The following is a 16,193-nucleotide window of genomic DNA, read 5'->3' on the forward strand; positions in this document are numbered from 1 at the left end:
ACAGTTCTGCATAAAACGAGGAAGTGGTATCAATCCTTTTTTACCATTTTGTGGACATCGCTGTTGTAAATGCCTTCATTTTGCACCGGCACATGGCCAAAGTGAAGAATCTGAAGCCTCTGACCCAGAAGAAGTTTCGGGAGGCACTTGTCTCGGAGCTTACAGGAACAAGTATTTCTCATACCTCTGCACAAGATCCTAAGCAATCTCTTCCTCAGGAATTACACTTGCCCAAGTACATCTGTGGGGACAGCACTATCGGAAGGAGGACATGCAAGATGTGCCATTATAAAACTCCATTGGTATGTGCAACATGTAATGTGGGTTTGTGCTTTGTTCCCAAGCGTGAATGTTTTAAGAAATGGCATGAATCAGGGTGTGGTATCAAGGATATGTCTAAGATAGACAGTTGATGGATACAGTAGAAAAACTTGGGTGACCGTGACCCCTGGTGTTGATGCATGCTCTAAGATTACATTAGTTTATGATCTGTGGGTAAAAAAAAATTACAAAAGAAATACGTTTTTATTTTGAATAAATTTACAGGAGGTGTATGTGTAAAATAATTTGGTTTCCAGCTGTCCTTTCAAAATATCTTTGGAGGTACATGCAGGCTTAAACTTAAACTTGTTGTAGTATCATTAAGAAATGGGCACAAGTTCTCAAGCATTCAGAAGTGACCAGTTTTGGAGAATAAATGGCTAAAGCAGCGACGCTAAAAGCTGCACTTTCCATTTGGGTGGGTAGACCAAGAGAAATGATGTACTGCAGTAGATCGTCAAACTGTTCTATTAAATTTAATTTTCAAATTTTAATGTTTAGCTTCCTGTTTTCAGGAGCTTATTTAGGACATTTAGCTACTAAAGGTTGTCAACTTTAAGAATACTAGAAGATTAATCACCAATATTTGTGTTTGAGTACATGTTGACATATTTTATTTTACACAAGTTACATATGGAACATTAGGTGGACTTGTCAGTCGAGAACAAATATTTACTATTAATGGGGATTCGGGGATTTACCCTAGATATTTTTGAAAATGAATGGGAACAGAATGGACATTATTACCATAGAATGGACCAATTTTGGTCAAATTGTTTCACAGCACAATTTGCTGGCGTGCCTTTGGACAGATGAAATGGTGGAAATGGGTATTGTCGCTATGGTTTACTATCAATAAAATTACTTTTTTTCATCTCTGATCGTGTCACTGCATTGCTACTTTTTTTCCAAAGAGTTGAGGTGTAGCAGTATTAAAGGTTTCTCCACTTTATCTACTTTTTTATATTATTATTTTTATTTTGACTAGATAAGCATCTCAAGGAAATCTGCTGAATGTATTATTGACTTCCGAGAGGAAACTTCTTATAGACGTATTGCAGATGAGCAAATAACCTAAAAAAATGGTCTTCCAGGTGTAAACAACACATCAGATATATGACTAGATGATGCATGTGTGCTTTAGGGAGGTGCACGTTTTTCTCACCATCTCTGGTGCTCTTCATATTAGCGATCCCAAAGAAGATGAAGAGAATGACAAGAAGAAGGGAACGCCTGAATATGACTGCCTGTTTAAGATCAAGCCGCTGTACCAGCACATTCGAGAGGCCCGCTTGTCCTATTTTCATCCCTTTCAGAACATCTCCATTGATGAAAGAATGGTGGCATCAAAGGCTAGAAATGGACTCAACTATTATTATTTGAGAGCGAGAACCACTAATCACGAACACAAGGAGGTTACCTCATGCCTCCTCATACCCTCCTAAGCAACCGGGCCAATTAGGATGCTTAGGAGACCTGACTGGAGTCACTCAGCATGCCATGTATTCTTGTGAAGACTTCCAATTCGCCTCTATATTAAAGGGATAGTTTGCAGAAGTGAAAATTCTCTCATTATTTACTCATCATGATATCCCAGGTGTATTTGACTTTCTTTTCTCACCAGAACACATATGACATCAAATAGAAAAATATCTCGGCTCAGCAGGTCCTTATAATGCAAGTGAATGGAGATTTCTCTTTTGAAGCTCCAAAATCACAGACAGTCAGCATAAACATCATCCATACGACTCCAGCGGTTAAATCCATACGACCCTACCAACCCCCCTCCCCCAACGTTTGTGCCAGATTTCCTCCACCCCCAAATCATGAATTCTATGATATTATACTTTTCATTCCAGAGCCCTGGCTTCAAAATTGAATATTTGTATATTTCCCACCAGGTGGCGCCATTTTTCTGATGTTTAGCCTATGGAGCAAATACAGGATTTCAGCCTATTTTCTGTTTGCTGTATTATAGAGACCTGCTGGACAATTAAATAAATGATGCAGATAAAGTTGTGTGGGTGTTGGTATGGATGTCAGAGATGTGTTTATTGAGAAATGTGTTTTGTATGTGTGTAAAAACAACAGTGGCATTATATAAACATCCTGAAAATGATTGAATATTTGGTAGTTATGATCAGGACTTATGTTGGTTAAAACCCAGCAAACATGCCCCTTTGGGGCCCGTGTGAGCCCACTGTGGGCAGAAAATGTACCGAACCACTGTGGAACAGTGGAACCACTGCCCTAGAGCATCGATAATCTTAAAACAAAGTTTGAACTGTCCTGTGTTGTTGACACAGGGGGTTTCCCCACAGAGAACCCTCATGGGTGCCCAAAGGGCAAATCCACTGTGGGCCCTGCATGGGCTAACCCACAGGGGGCTAGTGTGGGTTTTCTGTGGGGAAGCCCAACTGTGCCTACAGAAAGCCCACATAGGGCCCCCAAAAGGCAAAACTGCGGTGTTAGTGTGGGTTTGCCCTGCCCACACTGTCCCACAGTAAACCCTCACTTGCCCGCACGGGCATATTTGCTGAGAAAATTAACTCATTACAAGTGGAAAAAAATATGAATATATAATATTATAATAGCATTTTTTTGACATGGACATTTCTGTCCTCTAAAGACTAACTTTTTTTAAATTGATGCACAATGTTTAAATGATTCATTATCCAGAAAAGGGAAGCATGAAACAGGACTACAAACTGCAGTCAAATAAACTGTTGAGCACGTGCTCTTAGTATGCACACACGGCATAAGAAAATCACAAGAGCTTGCACAGATGTTCGGCACTCCACACTCCTGTTAAGTTGGTGGCAGTATTGCACCATGAGCTAGTTTGCCCACCGCCAAGAAGAAGAAAGAAGGGGATTTGTGCATTCCTCAAACAAGTATCGCGCGCGGTTTGTTTGCTGCAGTGATTGGCTCGTTATCTGCGACCCTGTGCAGCACTGTATTTTGCAATGGGTCCACGTAAAAAGAAGATAACTAACAAGGATGAGGACAGCTCTGAGGATTTCGTAATCATTGTCAATGAAGAGACCGACGAGACGACAGATGTTGTAAACAGTATCAACAATGAAGAGAGCGACGAGACGACAGATTTGAATGAATCATCTGAGGAGGAGAGCGACGCCTCCAGCGGAGAGGAGATTTTTATCGATGGTCTTGATTACTTCCTCGATCGGTGAGTTTTCTCACATTTTTTTGGCTCTAAAAATGTGAAATCACTTTATTTTTTTATGTAAATAATGCATTTCATGGAAAAATCCAAAAAAGTTGGGAAAATCCAACTTGTTTACAGTATAGCAGTCAAATATGGAGGACAATATATGCCAAAATCAGAAATTAAACAATGAATGGTTTTCAAAGGTGATAAAAATGAGGAATCTTTAGAAAATAAATCTAAATGAAAACCAGGCAGGGTTACCCCGAATGACCTGATCAAAATATGCAATTTCATAAAATGTCAAAATATTGATATTTATGATCTGACAAAGTGATGGCAAATATCACACCTCTTTAGGATCTAAAGCGGTCTTATTTAATTTGTCAACAAAATGGCTACCTACATGTTGGTTACATGTTTGGGAAAAGTTTTTCAAACTTTTCAACAACTATTTTTAAAAAGAATTTCAGCTTTTAATTGATATTTTATCCAAAGCAACTTACAGTATGAGGAAGGATACAACATCAGCGATTTATCTTAAGATGACAATAACATGAAAAGTGCTGCAATACAAAGTTTCAGTTGTATAAGAAAAATACTCATTTTTTTTTCCACTATCCTTGGACTAGGGGTGCACCGATCGATTGGCCAGTTTAGGATCTAAATCGGTCGATCTTCGTTTTAAGTCTGTGATTGGCGATCGTGCCTAGAAATAGGGCCTATCTTTTTTGCCTCAAAAAATTTTTTCCTAATTCTCTAATGACATATTATGGTAATTTTATGATTTAGTACAGTAAAATAATACATATTGCACCTTTTAAGTTGACCATTTTCTCTCTTTATGAGAGTCTTTATGGTACTAAATTACAAAAGAAATATGTTTTTATTTTGTGATTTCTTACCTGAATGATAATTACAAAATGTACAGGAGGTGTATGTGTAAAATAGTTTGGTTTCCAGCTGTCCTTTCAAAATATCTTTGGAGGTACATGCAGGCTTAAACTTAAACTTGTTGTAGTATCATTAAGAAATGGGCACAAGTTCTCAAGCATTCAGAAGTGACCAGTTTTGGAGAATAAATGGCTAAAGCAGCGACGCTAAAAGCTGCACTTTCCATTTGGGTGGGTGGACCAAGAGAAATGATGTACTGCAGTAGATCGTCAAACTATTCTATTCAATTTAATTTTCAAATTTTAATGTTTAGCTTCCTGTTTTCAGGAGTTTATTTAGGACATTTAGCTACTAAAGGTTGTCAACTTTAAGAATACTAGAAGATTAATCACCAATATTTGTGTTTGAGTACATTCTGACATTTTTATTTTACACAAGTTACATATGGAACATTAGGAGGACTTGTCGTCGAGAACAAATATTTACTATTAATGGGGATTCGGGGGATTTACCCTAGAACAGAATGGACATTATTACCATAGAATGGACCAATTTTGGTCAAATGCTTTCACAGCACAATTTGCTGGCGTGCCTTTGGACAGATGAAATGGTGGAAATGGGTATTGTTGCTATGGTTTACTATCAATAAAATTACTTTTTTCATCTCTGATCGTGTCACTGCATTGCTACTTTTTTTCCAAAGAGTTGAGGTGTAGCAGTATTAAAGGTTTCTCCACTTGATCTACTTTAAAAAAAAAATGTTTTTAAAAAAAGCATCTCAAGGAAATCTGCTGAATGTATTATTGACATCCGAGAGGAAACTTCTTATAGACGTATTGCAGATGAGCAAATAACCTAAAAAAATGGTCTTCCAGGTGTAAACAACACCTCAGATATATGACTTGATGATGTACGTGTGCTTTAGGGAGGTGCATGTTTTTCTCACCATCGCTGGTGATCTTCATATTAGCGATCCCAAAGAAGATAAAGAGAATGACAAGAAGAAGGGAACGCCTGAATATGACTGCCTGTTTAAGATCAAGCCGCTGTACCAGCAAATTCGAGAGGCCTGCTTGTCCTATTTTCATCCCTTTCAGAACATCTCCATTGATGAAAGAATGGTGGCATCAAAGGCTAGAAATGGACTCAAATATGATTATTTGTGGGCCCACGTGGCTTTAGTGTGGGTTTGCCCTGCTCACAATGTCCCACAGTAAACCCACACTTGCATGTTTGCTGGGAAAATTAACTAATTGCAAGTGGAAAATAATATTAATATATAATATTATAATAGCATTTTTTTGACATGGACATTTCTGTCCTCTAAAGACTAACTTTTTTTTTTTAATTGATGCACAATGTTTAAATGATTCATTATCCAGAATAGGGAAGGATGAAACAGGACTACAAACTGCAGTCAAATAAACTGTTGAGCACGTGCTCTTAGCATGCACACACGGCATAAGAAAAACACAAGAGCTTGCACAGACATTCGGCACTCCACACTCCTGTTAAGTTGGGGGCAGTATTGCACCATGAGCTAGTTTGCCCACCGCCAAGAAGAAGAAAGAAGGGGGATTTGTGCATTCCTCAAACAAGTATCGCGCGCGGTTTGTTTGCTGCAGTGATTGGCTCGTTATCTGCGACCCTGTGCAGCACTGTATTTTGCAATGGGTCCACGTAAAAAGAAGATAACTAACAAGGATGAGGACAGCTCTGAGGATTTTGTAATCATTGTCAAGGAAGAGAGCGACGAGACGACAGATGTTGTAAACAGTATCAACAAGGAAGAGAGCGACGAGACGACAGATTTGAATGAATCATCTGAGGAGGAGAGCGACGCCTCCAGCGGAGAGGAGATGTTTATCGATGGTCTTGATTACTTCCTCGATCGGTGAGTTTTCTCACATTTTATTGGCTCTAAAAATGTGAAATCACTTTATTTTTTATTTAAATAATGCATTTCATGGAAAAATCCAAAAAGTTTGGAAAATCCAACTTGCTTACAGTATAGCAGTCAAATATGGAGGAAAATATATGCCAAAATCAGAAATTAAACCATGTTCATTGACAGGTTTTCAGAGGTGATTAAAATGAGGAATCTTTAGAAAATAAATCTAAATGAAAACCAACCCGAATGACCTGATCAAAATATGCAATTTCATAAAATGTCAAAATATTGATATTTATGATCTGACAAAGTGATGGCAAATATCACACCTCTTTAGGATCTAAAGCGGTCTTATTTAATTTGTCAACAAAATGGCTACCTACATGTTGGTTACATGTTTGGGAAAAGTTTTTCAAACTTTTCAACAACTATTTTTAAAAAGAATTTCTTCTTTTAATTGATATTTTATCCAAAGCAACTTACAGTATGAGGAAGGATACAACATCAGCGATTTATCTTAAGATGACAATAACATGAAAAGTGCTGCAATACAAAGTTTCAGTTGTATAAGAAAAATACTCATTTTTTTTTTTCACTATCCTTGGACTAGGGGTGCACCGATCGATTAGCCAATTTAGGATTTAAATCGGTCGATCTTCGTTTTAAGTCTGTGATTGGCAATAGGCACCATCTTTTTGCAGCACGCGAGGAATCACACATACACTGCTACTCTAATGAGTGAGGGCTTGCTCGGCCCTTGATCACTCCACACGCCCTGGATTCGAACTTGCGACTCCAGGTGTGGTAGTCAGTGTCTTTACTTGCTGAGCGATGCAGAGCCCCTGAATTGTTGGCAATTCTAAGTATTCACGCAATTTAAACTTTCAGACATGCTGTTATTCATGTTGTTTTTAAAAATGTGTAAGGATTACACGTGTATGAATATTAAAGGTGCTTTATGTAAGATTGACAACAAGCGTTTGAAATGGGTACTGCAGTCCAAATTCAAAATATTGGAGAGTCGTCTGCCCCATCACAGACTCAAAGCTCATGCGGGTTGCCAGAATGTTGACAATTGCAAATTAGCTAACTCGGCATTCGTTATAAAGCATTTCTGGGCTTTAAGGGGGTCTCCATCTTCCAAAGGCATCTCCAATATTTATCCTTGTTGTACTTCGCCTCTGGTCATGGTGGTTTTTAGATGGATGGCGAGGCTTTTTAGGTCAGGTGGAATCCGTTATCTCTGATCCAGTTCGTTTGCTGGCATCCATGATTGCAGCGTGCAGTGTTGTTTGCCTTCAAACTTGCTCAAATCTGGCAACCCGGTGGTGTCGAGATACTATTGGTGAGTGGGCAGTAGGCGGGATCACACAGGCCAAAACATAAACAGAAATTCAGACCGAATGGAAACTTCAAAGTAGAATATACTGGCTGTAGCATTGCTATCGGAGAAGCCAGTATTTCAACTTGGCATGTTTCCTAATTCTCTAATGACATATTATGGTAATTTTATGATTTAGTACAGTAAAATAATACATATTGCACCTATTAAGTTGACCATTTTCTCTCTATATGAGAGTCTTTATGGTAGTACATTAAGACAACACCAAAGACAAATCGTGGAGATGAATGATTCCTCATTGGAGCAGTTTTAGAGCTTGTAATGGATCTACTGTATTTTTATTATTTTTGAACGTACTGTATCTCTGCTGTGTGTGATGCTCTCACGTGTTCTACTGCTTACCAGTATGTCACAGTGACCTTTTGATATTGACAACTATCAGTTATTATCATAACTGTTGATAATTCACAAATTAATGTAATTTTGGTGACTTTATAAAAGGTTCGAATGGGCACTTAAAAAAAAAAAGAAAACGGTTTTGGCCGATCTTGCCGTTAGATCGATATCGGCTTCAAATTTCCTGATCAGTGCTCCACTACCTTGGAATGTTACACCACATGTCATTTCTGATGTAAAAACTATGTAAAAATGTGATTTAGGAATTGTTGCGTCTGTTCATCATTAAAGCCATTTGCTTTATGTAATCTTGCAGTAATCTTTCAAATGATGATTCCTCTTCTGATGAGGACTGCAGTCCAAAGGCCAACCCACAAAAGAGGAAGAGATCTGATCCGTCTTCCATATCATCATCTCAAGCAAAATCTTTGAAATCTTCTTTACCTGCCCCTGCAAAAAGTGGCAAAAGGAAGGACAAGAGAAGCAGCATTACACAGCCCCTTCCATTTTCAAAAAGCATCTCCGATGGCAAGTGGCACGGAGTGGATGAGCCTGATATTGAACCACCTAAACCGATGTTTACACCTCGCCGAACACCTGGCCCACAGTTGATCTCCACCACATCATACAGTCCTCTGCAGTTGTTTGAATTCTTCTTTTCAACATCAGTGATGCAGACAATTGTAAGAAACTCAAATGCCTATGGGGCCAAGTGTCAGGGTGGAAAGAAGCCATGGCAGAACTTTTCTATAAAAGATTTCAGATCATACTTGGCTCTGGTGATTTACATGGGACTGTTGAAATGTTCCTCATCGACAGACTACTGGAAGAAGTCGGAGATCTACAGTCAGCCGTTTCCTGCTCAAATTATGTCTGGTAGAAAATTTCTCACTATCTCTGGTGCTTTTCATATTAGCGATCCCAACGAAGATGAAGAGAATGACAAGAAAAAGGGAACGCCTGAATATGACTGCCTGTTTCAGATCAAGCCGCTGTACCAGCACATTCGAGAGGCCTGCAAGGCCTATTTTCATCCCTTTCAGAACATCTCCATTGATGAAAGAATGGTGGCATCAAAAGCTAAAAATACACTCCAATATTTTATGAAAAATGAACCTAAACGATGGGGCTACAAACTATTTGTACTGGCAGATTCCCTCTGCGGCTACACTTGGGACTTCTTCGTTTACGAGGAAAGCCAAATCCAGAGCAGAGCAAAGGTATTGCCTATGATTCGGTCATGGCACTGGTGAATGAAAAGTTGTTGGGCACTGGCTACAAACTGTTTGTGAACAGCTCCCACATCAGTCCCATACTCTTCAGGGACCTCCTTAGTAAGAAGATCTGGGCTTGTGGCACTGTTCGAACAAACAGAATAGGCCACTCAAAAAACCAGCTCCTTGCGGCAACAAACGTTGGTTTCGGGACGACAACCTCCTGTTTGTGGAGTGGACGGACAAGAATGATGTGCTGATGTGCTCCACCTTTCATAAAGCCTACAATGGTGACACAGCGAAAAGGAGGGTGAAGGGAAAAGATGGTGTTTGGACCACTGAGGACTTCCCAGTTCCAGCTGCAGTGCTGGACTACAATAAGTTAGTAACATTTGTTAATTTCTGAACTTTGCATGTACCTTTTGAAATAACAAGTTTTGTAATCAAGTGTATGTTTTAATTGCAGAAACATGGGGGAGTGGATCTGTCTGATAAATTTATTGGAAATTACACAGTTCTGCATAAAAGCGAGGAAGTGGTATCAATCCTTTTTTACCATTTTGTGGACATCGCTGTTGTAAATGCCTTCATTTTGCACCGGCACATGGCCAAAGTGAAGAATCTGAAGCCTCTGACCCAGAAGAAGTTTCGGGAGGCACTTGTCTCGGAGCTTACAGGAACAAGTATTTCTCATACCTCTGCACAAGATCCTAAGCAATCTCTTCCTCAGGAATTACACTTGCCCAAGTACATCTGTGGGGACAGCACTATCGGAAGGAGGACATGCAAGATGTGCCATTATAAAACTCCATTGGTATGTGCAACATGTAATGTGGGTTTGTGCTTTGTTCCCAAGCGTGAATGTTTTAAGAAATGGCATGAATCAGGGTGTGGTATCAAGGATATGTCTAAGATAGACAGTTGATGGATACAGTAGAAAAACTTGGGTGACCGTGACCCCTGGTGTTGATGCATGCTCTAAGATTACATTAGTTTATGATCTGTGGGTAAAAAAAATTACAAAAGAAATACGTTTTTATTTTGAATAAATTTACAGGAGGTGTATGTGTAAAATAATTTGGTTTCCAGCTGTCCTTTCAAAATATCTTTGGAGGTACATGCAGGCTTAAACTTAAACTTGTTGTAGTATCATTAAGAAATGGGCACAAGTTCTCAAGCATTCAGAAGTGACCAGTTTTGGAGAATAAATGGCTAAAGCAGCGACGCTAAAAGCTGCACTTTCCATTTGGGTGGGTAGACCAAGAGAAATGATGTACTGCAGTAGATCGTCAAACTGTTCTATTAAATTTAATTTTCAAATTTTAATGTTTAGCTTCCTGTTTTCAGGAGCTTATTTAGGACATTTAGCTACTAAAGGTTGTCAACTTTAAGAATACTAGAAGATTAATCACCAATATTTGTGTTTGAGTACATGTTGACATATTTTATTTTACACAAGTTACATATGGAACATTAGGTGGACTTGTCGTCGAGAACAAATATTTACTATTAATGGGGATTCGGGGATTTACCTAGATATTTTTGAAAATGAATGGGAACAGAATGGACATTATTACCATAGAATGGACCAATTTTGGTCAAATTGTTTCACAGCACAATTTGCTGGCGTGCCTTTGGACAGATGAAATGGTGGAAATGGGTATTGTCAGCTATGGTTTACTATCAATAAAATTACTTTTTTCATCTCTGATCGTGTCACTGCATTGCTACTTTTTTCCAAAGAGTTGAGGTGTAGCAGTATTAAAGGTTTCTCCACTTTATCTACTTTTTTATATTATTATTTTTATTTTGACTAGATAAGCATCTCAAGGAAATCTGCTGAATGTATTATTGACTTCCGAGAGGAAACTTCTTATAGACGTATTGCAGATGAGCAAATAACCTAAAAAATGGTCTTCCAGGTGTAAACAACACATCAGATATATGACTAGATGATGCATGTGTGCTTTAGGGAGGTGCACGTTTTTCTCACCATCTCTGGTGCTCTTCATATTAGCGATCCCAAAGAAGATGAAGAGAATGACAAGAAGAAGGGAGCAGCCTGAATATGACTGCCTGTTTAAGATCAAGCAGCTGTACCAGCACATTCGAGAGGCCCGCTTGTCCTATTTTCATCCCTTTCAGAACATCTCCATTGATGAAAGAATGGTGGCATCAAAGGCTAGAAATGGACTCAACTATTATTATTTGAGAGCGAGAACCACTAATCACGAACACAAGGAGGTTACCTCATGCCTCCTCATACCCTCCTAAGCAACCGGGCCAATTAGGATGCTTAGGAGACCTGACTAGAGTCACTCAGCATGCCATGTATTCTTGTGAAGACTTCCAATTAGCCTCTATATTAAAGGGATAGTTTGCAGAAGTGAAAATTCTCTCATTATTTACTCATCATGATATCCCAGGTGTATTTGACTTTCTTTTCTCACCAGAACACATATGACATCAAATAGAAAAATATCTCGGCTCAGCAGGTCCTTATAATGCAAGTGAATGGAGATTTCTCTTTTGAAGCTCCAAAAATCACAGACAGTCAGCATAAACATCATCCATACGACTCCAGCGGTTAAATCCATACGACCCTACCAACCCCCTCCCCCCAACGTTTGTGCCAGATTTCCTCCACCCCCAAATCATGAATTCTATGATATTATACTTTTCATTCCAGAGCCCTGGCTTCAAAATTGAATATTTGTATATTTCCCACCAGGTGGCGCCATTTTTCTCATGTTTAGCCTATGGAGCAAATACAGGATTTCGCCTATTTTCTGTTTGCTGTATTATAGAGACCTGCTGGACAATTAAATAAATGATGCAGATAAAGTTGTGTGGGTGTTGGTATGGATGTCAGAGATGTGTTTATTGAGAAATGTGTTTTGTATGTGTGTAAAAACAACAGTGGCATTATATAAACATCCTGAAAATGATTGAATATTTGGTAGTTATGATCAGGACTTATGTTGGTTAAAACCCAGCAAACATGCCCCTTTGGGGCCCGTGTGGGCCCACTGTGGGCAGAAAATGTACCGAACCACTGTGGAACAGTGGAACCACTGCCCTAGAGCATCGATAATCTTAAAACAAAGTTTGAACTGTCCTGTGTTGTTGACACAGGGGGTTTCCCCACAGAGAACCCTCATGGGTGCCCAAAGGGCAAATCCACTGTGGGCCCTGCATGGGCTAACCCACAGGGGGCTAGTGTGGGTTTTCTGTGGGGAAGCCCAACTGTGCCCACAGAAAGCCCACATAGGGCCCCCAAAGGCAAAACTGCGGTGTTAGTGTGGGTTTGCCCTGCCCACACTGTCCCACAGTAAACCCTCACTTGCCCGCACGGGCATGTTTGCTGAGAAAATTAACTCATTACAAGTGGAAAAAAATATGAATATATAATATTATAATAGCATTTTTTTGACATGGACATTTCTGTCCTCTAAAGACTAACTTTTTTTAAATTGATGCACAATGTTTAAATGATTCATTATCCAGAAAAGGGAAGCATGAAACAGGACTACAAACTGCAGTCAAATAAACTGTTGAGCACGTGCTCTTAGTATGCACACACGGCATAAGAAAATCACAAGAGCTTGCACAGATGTTCGGCACTCCACACTCCTGTTAAGTTGGTGGCAGTATTGCACCATGAGCTAGTTTGCCCACCGCCAAGAAGAAGAAAGAAGGGGATTTGTGCATTCCTCAAACAAGTATCGCGCGCGGTTTGTTTGCTGCAGTGATTGGCTCGTTATCTGTGACCCTGTGCAGCACTGTATTTTGCAATGGGTCCACGTAAAAAGAAGATAACTAACAAGGATGAGGACAGCTCTGAGGATTTCGTAATCATTGTCAATGAAGAGACCGACGAGACGACAGATGTTGTAAACAGTATCAACAATGAAGAGAGCGACGAGACGACAGATTTGAATGAATCATCTGAGGAGGAGAGCGACGCCTCCAGCGGAGAGGAGATGTTTATCGATGGTCTTGATTACTTCCTCGATCGGTGAGTTTTCTCACATTTTTTTGGCTCTAAAAATGTGAAATCACTTTATTTTTTTATGTAAATAATGCATTTCATGGAAAAATCCAAAAAAGTTGGGAAAATCCAACTTGTTTACAGTATAGCAGTCAAATATGGAGGACAATATATGCCAAAATCAGAAATTAAACAATGAATGGTTTTCAAAGGTGATAAAAATGAGGAATCTTTAGAAAATAAATCTAAATGAAAACCAGGCAGGGTTACCCCGAATGACCTGATCAAAATATGCAATTTCATAAAATGTCAAAATATTGATATTTATGATCTGACAAAGTGATGGCAAATATCACACCTCTTTAGGATCTAAAGCGGTCTTATTTAATTTGTCAACAAAATGGCTACCTACATGTTGGTTACATGTTTGGGAAAAGTTTTTCAAACTTTTCAACAACTATTTTTAAAAAGAATTTCTTCTTTTAATTGATATTTTATCCAAAGCAACTTACAGTATGAGGAAGGATACAACATCAGCGATTTATCTTAAGATGACAATAACATGAAAAGTGCTGCAATACAAAGTTTCAGTTGTATAAGAAAAATACTCATTTTTTTTCCACTATCCTTGGACTAGGGGTGCACCGATCGATTGGCCAGTTTAGGATCTAAATCGGTCGATCTTACGTTTTAAGTCTGTGATTGGCGATCGTGCCTAGAAATAGGGCCTATCTTTTTTGCAGCACGCAGGGAATCACACATACACTGCTACTCTAATGAGTGAGGGCTTGCTCAGCCCTTGATCACTCCACACGCCCTGGATTCGAACTTGCGACTCCAGGTGTGGTAATCAGTGTCTTTACTTGCTGAGCGATGCAGAGCCCCTGAATTGTTGGCAATTCTAAGTATTCACGAATTTAAACTTTCAGACATGCTGTTATTCATGTTGTTTTTAAAAATTGTGTAAGGATTACACGTGTATGAATATTAAAGGTGCTTTATGTAAGATTGACAACAAGCGTTTGAAATGGGTACTGCAGTCCAAATTCAAAATATTGGAGAGTCGTCTGCCCCATCACAGACTCAAAGCTCATGCGGGTTGCCAGAATGTTGACAATTGCAAATTAGCTAACTCTGCATTAGTTATAAAGCATTTCTGGGCTTTAAGGGGTCTCCATCTTCCAAAGGCATCTCCAATATTTATCCTTGTTGTACTTAGCCTCTGGTCATGGTAGTTTTTAGATGGATGGCGAGGCTTTTTAGGTCAGGTGGAATCCGTTATCTCTGATCCAGTTAGTTTGCTGGCTTCCATGGTTGCAGCGTGCAGTGTTGTTTGCCTTCAAACTTGCTCAAATCTGGCAACCCGGTGGTGTCGAGATACTATTGGTGAGTGGGCAGTAGGCGGGATCACACAGGCCAAAACATAAACAGAAATTCAGACCGAATGGAAACTTCAAAGTAGAATATACTGGCTGTAGCATTGCTATCGGAGAAGCCAGTATTTCAACTTGGCATGTTTCCTAATTCTCTAATGACATATTATGGTAATTTTATGATTTAGTACAGTAAAATAATACATATTGCACCTTTTAAGTTGACCATTTTCTCTCTATATGAGAGTCTTTATGGTAGTACATTAAGACAACACCAAAGACAAATCGTGGAGATGAATGATTCCTCATTGGAGCAGTTTTAGAGCTTGTAATGGATCTACTGTATTTTTATTATTTTTGAACGTACTGTATCTCTGCTGTGTGTGATGCTCTCACGTGTTCTACTGCTTACCAGTATGTCACAGTGACCTTTTGATATTGACAACTATCAGTTATTATCATAACTGTTGATAATTCACAAATTAATGTAATTTTGGTGACTTTATAAAAGGTTCGAATGGGCACTTAAAAAAAAAAAAAGAAAAACGGTTTTGGCCGATCTTGCCGTTAGATCGATATCGGCTTCAAATTTCCTGATCAGTGCTCCACTACCTTGGAATGTTACACCACATGTCATTTCTGATGTAAAAACTAAGTAAAAATGTGATTTAGGAATTGTTGCGTCTGTTCATCATTAAAGCCATTTGCTTTATGTATCTTGCAGTAATCTTTCAAATGATGATTCCTCTTCTGATGAGGACTGCAGTCCAAAGGCCAACCCACAAAAGAGGAAGAGATCTGATCCGTCTTCCATATCATCATCTCAAGCAAAATCTTTGAAATCTTCTTTACCTGCCCCTGCAAAAAGTGGCAAAAGGAAGGACAAGAGAAGCAGCATTACACAGCCCCTTCCATTTTCAAAAAGCATCTCCGATGGCAAGTGGCACGCAGTGGATGAGCCTGATATTGAACCACCTAAACCGATGTTTACACCTCGCCTGAACACCTGGCCCACAGTTGATCTCCACCACATCATACAGTCCTCTGCAGTTGTTTGAATTCTTCTTTTCAACATCAGTGATGCAGACAATTGTAAGAAACTCAAATGCCTATGGGGCCAAGTGTCAGGGTGGAAAGAAGCCATGGCAGAACTTTTCTATAAAAGATTTCAGATCATACTTGGCTCTGGTGATTTACATGGGACTGTTGAAATGTTCCTCATCGACAGACTACTGGAAGAAGTCGGAGATCTACAGTCAGCCGTTTCCTGCTCAAATTATGTCTGGTAGAAAATTTCTCACTATCTCTGGTGCTTTTCATATTAGCGATCCCAACGAAGATGAAGAGAATGACAAGAAAAAGGGAACGCCTGAATATGACTGCCTGTTTCAGATCAAGCCGCTGTACCAGCACATTCGAGAGGCCTGCAAGGCCTATTTTCATCCCTTTCAGAACATCTCCATTGATGAAAGAATGGTGGCATCAAAAGCTAAAAATACACTCCAATATTTTATGAAAAATGAACCTAAGCGATGGGGCTACAAACTATTTGTACTGGCAGATTCCCTCTGCGGCTACACTTGGGACTTCTTCGTTTACTGA

The 16,193-nt window shown here is 39.3% G+C and overlaps 1 protein-coding gene across 2 annotated transcripts in view; it reads left to right on the plus strand.

Moving 5' to 3' along the window:
• Nucleotides 1-5,964: 5,964 nt before the first annotated feature.
• wu:fc11c11 (piggyBac transposable element-derived protein 4) overlaps nucleotides 5,965-16,193 on the plus strand; it is a 33,092-nt gene continuing 22,863 nt past the window's right edge. The window contains exon 1 of one of the 2 annotated variants that reach the window (XM_052121811.1): nucleotides 5,965-6,278. In XM_052121811.1, coding sequence (XP_051977771.1) covers nucleotides 6,055-6,278 — 224 coding nt within the window. In that variant the 5' untranslated portion in view covers nucleotides 5,965-6,054. Of the gene's footprint in view, nucleotides 6,279-12,935; nucleotides 13,246-16,193 lie in introns of those variants that run through there. The other variant, XM_052121810.1, reaches the window with a different exon arrangement.

Source organism: Xyrauchen texanus, chromosome 48, assembly GCF_025860055.1.
Source record: "Xyrauchen texanus isolate HMW12.3.18 chromosome 48, RBS_HiC_50CHRs, whole genome shotgun sequence".
Classification (NCBI taxonomy): domain Eukaryota; kingdom Metazoa; phylum Chordata; class Actinopteri; order Cypriniformes; family Catostomidae; genus Xyrauchen; species Xyrauchen texanus.